Source organism: Aegilops tauschii, chromosome 4, assembly GCF_002575655.3.
Source record: "Aegilops tauschii subsp. strangulata cultivar AL8/78 chromosome 4, Aet v6.0, whole genome shotgun sequence".
In the NCBI taxonomy this organism is placed as follows: domain Eukaryota; kingdom Viridiplantae; phylum Streptophyta; class Magnoliopsida; order Poales; family Poaceae; genus Aegilops; species Aegilops tauschii.
Window position 1 is genome coordinate 456,074,587 of NC_053038.3, and position 9,176 is coordinate 456,083,762.

The window sequence follows — 9,176 nt, forward strand, 5'->3', positions numbered from 1 at the left end:
AAATCAAATCAAATAAAAGATATGGAGGCTACCGTAGGGTGACTCTGTGTTTGTGCACAATTGTCACAACTTGCATCTCGATATGAGGCACGCTCCATAAACCATATTACGAATATATTGGAATTCCCCTAAGATGTGAAGATGGACATATTTGACTCTTTTCTAAAAATTCAACACAAAATGAACTGGATTCAAAAATATTTCACAAAATGACCCTTTTCGTGACACCGGATCTAGGATGTCATGCTAGATAGCACTAACGGAGCTTAGTGCAAGCAAAATGGGTTGTGGCCCACTCAGTTTTGCTGCAAACCAATGGGCCTTCTGGAAGAAATGGGCCATGAAGGAAAAAAAACGTTGGGCTTTCTTCAAGATGGTCCGCCCAGTCATTTTATTGTAGCTCCGCCATTGCTAGATAGCATGACACCTTGGCCTTGGGCATCATGCTAGATAGAACGACGTCTTTGATAGAGGTATTTGTCGCACCATCAAGCATGGCGCCCCAGCCCATGGTGTCGTGCAGAAGGGTCATTTTGTGAAAAAAATCAGATCCGTTTTTTTTTTGCTTTTTTATAGGCAAAGTTCCAAATTCTTTTTTTTTCTTTTTTTATTGCTGAAGTTTCAGAAATGGGTCGTATCTGTCCGTTTTCACCCCTCAGATGGGCTTTTGTTATTTTGCTGGCCCATCTCCGTGCTAGCGCCGCAACAAGTGCTGTGCACGTGACGTGACAGTGAGAGGAGCCGGTTCCTTCCCCACCATTCCCGTACCTTTGTTTCCTCTTCCCCTAGCTAGTCCTCAGTCGCCAACGACCTACATCCCTACAGCGTGCGTCTTCCACCGCGTGGGTGCGTGGCCTAGAAGCCGCCGCCGTGCCCATAGCACGCGGCCGCCGGCTGGCGCCCTCCCCAAACCCCTCCGCCTTTGCCGGCTTCGCCGTTCCTGTTCATGCTCATCGCTTCCCTGCTGTCCCGGCCCCGTCCGCAACCTTTGGCCATCGGATTTTGAGGTATGAGCTCGTTTTCACCCACTGATTAGTCCCCACTGTTCTCCACAATTTCTAGGTGTGCCGGTGCATACCCGGTACACCATCCAGATCTAGATCCGCTGTAGATCCAGCACCTTACTGATCGGCATTTCTATTATTAATAAAGTAATAAAATATGCAGCAACCTTTAATTTGATGTTCTGATACCAAACATTCAGAAAAATGTTTTTTTAAGTTGCTAATGGCTTCATACTGAAGGTGGAGACGACATGATAGACTGTTCTTTTGCATTCACTTTATGATAAAATAAGCATAGCTAGAATGGTACTATTTGGCCTATGACTGTAAGATTATTGCAGTTGCTGCCACATTTTTTCGCGGAATTCAAAAATCCCCTATATTTTTTTACTAGCAACAGGACGCATTTCAACTTTTCCATAAATGATAAAAGTGAAAGTTGTTACAACACTAATTTGTTGCATGCTGCTTGGAATTTGGGTGGTCCTGTGCGATCGAAAGTGAGGGATTAACGAAGCACGTTTTTTCTCAAAATTAAAGGAAATGCATTCTTCTTTTGGGGAAATATGTGTCATGAACTTCGCTTTTACATCGTAGCATGTGATATCACCACACAATCTGACCACTTAATGCATCAGATGTGCATCTCTCCGCTCCCAGTCATGATGACATCGGGGCTGACGTGGGAGTGATTACCGGCGTAGGGCGCTAGTCGCACGCCAGTGCAGCCCTTCTTGTTTTGCTTTCTCCTTTTTATATGTGGCTATTTTGTTCATGTGGCCTGACTCCTACCACTTTGAGCAGGTAGTGTACTGATGAAGACAGAGATTGAGGAGGAAGGCACCAGAGGGTCCTGGACTGAGGAGGACAAATCCCTTTGTGCTTCTGTGCTGGGCTTAGATGCCTTTACATATCTGACAAAAGGTGGAGGTGCCATATCTGAAAATCTCGTAGCAGCGTCTGGATTGGTGGGCTTGCAAAATAAACTCCAGGACCTGGTTGAAGCTGATGGTGAAAGCCTTTGTTGGAACTACGCCATCTTCTGGCAACTCTCCCACACCAAATCTGGTGAACTTGTCCTTGGCTGGGGTGACGGATCTTGCCGTGAACCCCATGATAATGAGATGAACTCGACTACTCGTGGTGATATTCATGATGCATCTTCACTGAGCCAACAAAGGATGCGTAAGCGAGTGTTAGAGCGACTGCATACAGCATTTGCTGGGGCTGATGAGGAGGATGATGCTCTCAGAATTGACCAGGTGACTGACACTGAGTTATTCTTCCTAGCATCCATGTACTTTGCATTTCCACGTCATGTAGGTGGCCCTGGGCAAGTGTTTGCAACAGGTGCACCCCTTTGGATTCCTAACAATCCGCACAAGGTTTCCCCCTCAAATTATTGCTATCGTGGATTCCTTGCAAGTGCAGCAGGATTTAGGACTATTGTGCTACTGCCATTTGAAGCTGGTGTACTTGAGTTAGGCTCAATGCAGAATGTGCTTGAGAGTGCTGAAGCTCTGGAAACCATAAGGTCTGTGTTTCTAGGGGCAAGCAGTAAGAAGCCAGCATCTGGGAAGCATGATGAGAATGGTTCTGCTCAAATATCACCCGGTTTGGCTAAGATTTTCGGGAAGGATTTGAATCTGAGCCGACCTTTAGTCAACACGGGAGCACTCCCATTAAAAATGAACGAAAGGTCATGGGATATGCAGAAGAATTGTGGTGGTGAGAGCCTGTTGCTCCCCAATGTCCGGAAAGGTTTGCAGAACTTCACATGGAGTCAGGCTCGAGGCCTGAATTCTCATCACCAGAAATTTGGCAATGGTATTCTAGTTGTGAAAAGTGAGACTTCACAACGTAGCAATGGAACTGCACATAGCCCTGGACTGAGCCCATTTCAGATCCGGAATTCACAGCAGATACTGACACAACCACCACCTCAGTCACAGACACCGAGGCATATAGATTTTAGCGTAGGGTCTAGTTCAAAATCTGGTGTTTTGACTTCACAAGCAGCTCCGTTGGGTGGGGAAAATGGCAGTGTCGATGGCTTGTGTAAGGAGCAAGTGGCCCCTACAATGGAGGGCCAGCAACCAAGAAAGAGGGGAAGAAAACCAGCAAACGGGAGGGTAGAGGCACTTAACCATGTTGAGGCTGAGCGCCAAAGGAGGGAAAAACTCAACCAGAGGTTCTATGCACTGAGAGCTGTTGTTCCCAATATATCAAAAATGGACAAAGCATCACTCCTGGGAGATGCCATAACGCACATCACTGATCTCCAGAAGAAGCTCAAAGAGATGGAGTCGGAAAGAGACATGTTCTTGGAGTCTGGTATGGTAGACCGCAGGGTCCAAACACCTAGGCCAGAAGTAGATATCCAGGTGGTGCAAGATGAGGTTCTTGTTCGTGTAATGTCACCTATGGACAACTATCCAATAAATAATGTGTTCCAAGCTTTTGAAGAGGCAGAAGTCAAAGTTGGTGAATCAAAGATCGCATCCAACAATGGGAAAGTTATGCATTCCTTTGTTATCAAGTCCCCTGGCTCTGAACAGCAAACAAGAGAGAAATTGATTGCCGCTATGTCTCGTGCAATGAACTCCATGTAGAATTATAACTTGATGCATTAGAGGGCAGATCGTTTTTTCTAGTTGTGAACAGGTAGCAGTGGTAGGACTCCCAGTGTCCATGTAATTGCTACATGACCACAGAAAGCTCAGGTTCTGACTTCGCAAAATAATCTGTATGTGCAAATTACTGCCGTAAATCTTTAACAGTCTGTCCTGTGGTCAGTTACTCAGTTCAGTTTTGATGTTTCTTAGATGGAGATTATAGTTACAATGTATTTTAGCTATTTATTATGAATCAATATAAACGATGCTTTAGCTCCATGGAGGAAGAGGGAAAAAAACATCAATTTAGTTTGAGAGATTCCAGCCCAGTATGCTGAAGGTGATCGAAGTGGTGCATTTTCCCAAGCAAAGCCACACAATTGTGCATTTTCCTTGTCTTGTTAAACCACCAGGTATGGAGGTGAGTGGCAAGCAAGATCCCTATGGGTTTGGCTGACTTTCACCTTCTGAATTTTCTTTTCAGCAAGTCCTAACCATATCTGGTTATAATGAAAGCTGAAGAGCATCAAATCATGTCGCTTGCCTTGTCCAATTTTTACTATGTTCATGCTTCCTTCCACCGAGGCTTCAGTAACACTACTAATGTACGCATTTCGCTTGGTGAGCTGAGTCCTGCCATTACTTGGAGTCAAGCAAAGATATTTATATTTTCTACGCTTGAATGTTATATGTATCTTAAATGCCCATGCTGCAGGCTTCATGGTTAGCCAAAGCCATATTGGTGAGTGGCTGATAAGACAAAAGGCAATAAATGCTTATGCAATTTCTTGCTTTTATGTAGGTGGGCAGAACTGAATATGTGGATTGATCAGGTGCTAGAGGTGAGGTTTCATCACTTTGTTCTATTTCGCTTAAAGAACCGTGAATAGATATGTGAATTATCAGCAACCAAGCATCTCATTCTTCAGGACTGGTGCAAAGTATTTATGCATGGTTTGCTTTATTTCTACTAGTATTAGTATATTAGAAGCCAGTATGCCTATAACTTACACTCACATATTGGATCGGCATCTATCATCATAGTCGATCCTGTATCCCCGCATTAGATGAAACCAACTCAACACAAGATACGAATTAGGTTTTTGTATATGGTGAACTCCGATATGCCTTTCGAGACCAAGATCAAGCAATCGGATCCTTCCCTTTAATTACCAGTGTACGTACGTGGTGCTGTCGTGCTCTGTTCTTAGATTACAAGCAACTTAGTTTGTATTTTAACCTTCATTTCATGTCACCATATATCTATATGCGCATCAATTCCTATTATTTTATTACAAAAATGAGGGGTGGCAGCAGCCCAATGGAAATGATGTAACTTTCATTCTGCACTGATAGCTTCCATAGTGCCATGAAGTAGTGTTCCACGTCATTCACAAAAATCATAGTTTTCCATCATTACTATCGATGTTTCTCCACTTTAACTTGTAATTCTTGTAGTTACCTGCAAATTCTTTCTTAAGGCATCTTGCTGTTACTCATATGGACAACTATATATACACGAAACTACAATGAGAATAATCCGTCCCAACTCCAAAGTTAGTACAATATTACTAGAAGCGGTCTGCGCGCTTTACCACGCCGCTTTTCGTTGTGGGCCACTATTTTTCCCCCTGGTTTTGGTTGAAATCGTTTCCTGTTAGATTTAGCCATGACAGTGGGAGCGGTTGGAGGCAACTCTCACGTGTCATCATATGAAGCAAAAAGCAATACTCCTACTTATGGCTATGGTACACATGTATAAGGCACTGACTGACAAAACTCTGAGAGCATGATATACTCCTTTATTGAAATAGAGTTCCTTTTTGAAAGGTTCAAATAGAATATCAAACATGAGTTCTGTTTCTTGAATATTTCACTGTAGTGTGCTTGATGGAAAGTTTTTTTTTATTACAGTAGACCAAGGAAGAAACCCTTAGCTGATCATCACCAATGTCCAACAACAAATTAACTGTAGAAACAGAAGACATGATACAAATAAAGCATAAGTAAACCGACCAAGTTGGGATAGGGTGAGGTACGTGCAAAAATCATTCTTTATCTGCCACAGCCCACAACAAGCAAATTTATACGAATAGGTAAAACCAACCTGGAGGGCCGGACTTCCAGAATACATTTATCTTTGATGAAGCTATAACAGGGATGAAAATCTTCTGGGCACAATTGGAACATGATTCCTGCCTGATTACCACAATACTTCCAGTATACTTTGAGAGCTATATGAACAAAATTTTCAATGCTTACCACACTATGATAAAAACTACTTGCAAAGTTCACCACCTATTGGCCCTGTAAGTAACTGAAGTGGAGGTTATTCACATTTTGCCTACAGCGCAAGGAAAAAATGAAAGGAAATACTAGTCATAGAGTGGTATGAACCTACAGCCAAGTCATCATTGACTGCAAGTAAATTTCAAAAAAAGCAATCACGGTCAGTTCACCATTTCCACCTTCGCATGAAGAATGGGAGTATGTTTTAGTGTTAGATTAGAAACCACTCCAAATGCCATGAGCCATCAGAACTTCTTCACTTTCACTCTAGCTCTAGGTTCGAGATCAAAGTGTTTTTAAAATTTAGCGCTTATTTTGTAATACTATGAAGGAACAAATGCATTTTTGCCCCTAGTTGGAACCTATCCGCAGGGTTTGCCCTTTTCGACTCTGCTCAGTTTTGCCCTTAGATTTGCCTCCGAGGTCGCCCGAATGCCCTTTGACGGTTTGACCAATACTTTGAAAATTCGTAACAAATTCATATGAACTCAGAAAAATGCAAATAAGATACCAAAATGTTCAGATAAGCATTACCTTCATGTGCATGTCATTTGCATTCAGGAAAAAGTACCGTTTAAACTACCCAAGGTTATTAATGTTACTACCATTATTAAAAATAAAAAGGTATAAACAATGCTTTTTCATGAATAAAAATTACATGCAAATGCAGGTGATGTTTTCTGAACATCCTGATATCTTATTTGCATCTTTCCGAGTTCATATCAACTTGTTATGAAGTTTCAAAATAATGGTCAAAGTTGTTTCAAAATAATGGCACGAAGAGGATTTGTATTTTCGAAACAGTTTTCAGTCTTCCGCATTGCAGGTGGCTTTAACCATTACCTCTCCTGCGGCGAGATTTCTGATTTTTTTTATGGATTTGTATTTCGAAACAGTGTTCAAACATGTTTGAAACTTCGCTAATCATATGTAGAAACATGTATTGTGTTTCGAAGATTATATTGCATAGCATAATAATTTATAAAGATTGCTCTGATTAGAAACAATGGGAACTGCTTGTATGCTTTATCAAAGTAAAACCCACTACTTTATAGCCAAATATTGCTCATGTTCAATTGATTATCCAAGAATGTCAGCACGTTTCTACGTGCTCCTTTTCTGCAAGGAAATGTTTCTACTTGTTGATGCACATTCTAACATTGCTGAAACTGGATGTAATTGTTGTTTTCATTTCTCCAACAGCACCAAGAGCAAAAAGGACGGTGTTCAGGTATGACACTAGCAACGATGACTGCTAAAATTTGCACACAACGGTTAATATCAAACTTGCTACTGCAGCTCCATCCATCGGTATGTGAATCCCATCAAAGTAATACAGATGCTATGGTGTGCATCCCCGAAGTTATGGACACCCTTAGGTTCCTGGGTTTGCTAGGCACTAACTGGTCATTGAGCCGGTGAGGGGCTGTGACTTAACTCCATAGGTGCACAGTAGATGGTAAACCATTGATCACGCCTGCTTTCTAGAAGTAGAGTAGTGAAGAACCGTTCCTTTCCTCCACGAGGTTTGCTGGAGGAGCTTAGGGTTTCTGTCCTCTCGTCGGCGCCGGTCCAACTCACCTCTGGTGCGTAAGGAATTGATCGAACTGTCACTTTCATTGATGATCTAGAGGATTAAATACAGAGGGAACGGACGCCAATGCCACGAAGGGACGCATCTGCTCGCGGGGGCGTGGGCATGTTTTGAACGGTTGAACGGTTGCCAGAGGCAAACCGCATGCTAGTTACAAGGGAGGATTATCCCTAAATAATGTAATTTGTTTAAATCGTAACACTCCCCTAATCCTCACTTGTCCTTGAGACTGTTTATCTTTGAAACATTCTTCTCCAAAACCTTGTGGGAAAAATTGAGAAGAAAATATACAATATGCCATGAAAAACTCCTTCTAAAACCCAGTGGGAAAATAAGGAGAAAATGACATATATCGTTCATGCTTGCATTGATATTGCCTCATTAAAAACCTTATAAGAGAAACCATTTGGAAAAACTCACAAAGGAAAAGAGCAATACTAAAGATCACATGATCTTGATAGGTTATATCCTAGGAGATTTCTCCCCGTGAATTTTGCAAGTTTTGAAGTCTGTCTCATACGAACAGAGAACTTGGTAAGGATTTTGTAAACAGATCGGCGAGATTGTCGCAGGACTTTGTTTGCAAAATACTTATCTCCCCCTTTTCTTGCAGATCATGGGGATAAAATAATTTAGGAGAAATATGCTTTGTAATATTGCTCTTAATATAACCCGTTTGCATTTGTGCAATACAAGTAGCATTATCTTCATAGATAATGGTGGGTGATTTCAACGAACCAATCCCACTTGAACTTTGGACAAAGTTCATCATTCTGTGAAGCCATACACATTCACGTGATGCTTCGAACAAAGCAATTATCTCAGAATGATTGGTGGACGTTGCCACTAAGATTTGCTTTGTTGACTTCCAAGAGAAGGCCGTACCTCCATGTAAGAAGACAAAACCAGTCTGCAATCTGACATCATGGGGATCTGATAAATATCCAGCATCACAATACCCCACCATGGTTCTCTTTTGATTTTTCTGATAGAATAAACCAAGATCTTTGGTGCCCTGAAGATATCTGAAATATTCTTCACACCAACCCAATGCCTTTTCGTTGGTGATGCGATGTATCTAGCCAGTAAATTAACTGCAAATGCTATGCCAGGCCCGGTGCAGTTCGCTAGACATTAGTGCTTCAATAGCACTGAGATATGGAAACTCTGGTCCCAATATCTCTTCATCATCACCTTTAGGCCTAAATGGGTCTTTATCTCTATAAAGAGATTTGACGACCATAGGTGTTTTTGAATGTCCATGTTGAACTTTTCCAATATCTTTTGGATACAAGCAGACTGATGAACAAGTATTCCTGAAGAAAAATGTTCAAGTTGCAAACCGAGACAAAATTTGGTTTTACCCAAATCTTTCATCTTGAATTCCGTCTTCAAATGATTACATGCATCATGTATTTCTCGTGTAGTCCCAATGATGTTCAAGTCATCAACATACACGGAAATTATACAAAATCCATCAGTGGACTTCTTGATAAACACACATGGGCAATCATTGTTGTTTGAGTAACCCTTCACTTAGTCGGTTATACCACATTCTACCCGACTGTCTCAAGCCGTATAACGACTTTAGTAGCTTCACACAATACATGTTGCGATTAGCTTTCGGATCTGGAATCTTCAGTCCCTCGGGAACTTTCATATAGATATCCGTCT

At 41.8% G+C, this 9,176-nt stretch overlaps 1 protein-coding gene and 1 long non-coding RNA gene across 2 annotated transcripts; both read left to right on the plus strand.

Annotated features, from left to right (window-relative positions):
- The first annotated feature begins 725 nt into the window (after positions 1 to 725).
- LOC109735799 (transcription factor MTB1) lies at positions 726 to 3,898 on the plus strand. The gene is made up of 2 exons (XM_020295001.3): positions 726 to 1,007; positions 1,809 to 3,898. The coding sequence occupies exon 2, from the start codon at positions 1,820 to 1,822 to the stop codon at positions 3,614 to 3,616; it is 1,797 nt and encodes a 598-aa protein (XP_020150590.1). The 5' UTR covers positions 726 to 1,007; positions 1,809 to 1,819; the 3' UTR covers positions 3,617 to 3,898.
- Positions 3,899 to 4,119: 221 nt separating this feature from the next.
- LOC120963086 (uncharacterized) lies at positions 4,120 to 7,797 on the plus strand. The gene is made up of 4 exons (XR_012182405.1): positions 4,120 to 4,240; positions 4,422 to 4,461; positions 7,112 to 7,139; positions 7,208 to 7,797. It is a non-coding gene; the product is annotated as an uncharacterized lncRNA (long non-coding RNA).
- Positions 7,798 to 9,176: the final 1,379 nt, after the last annotated feature.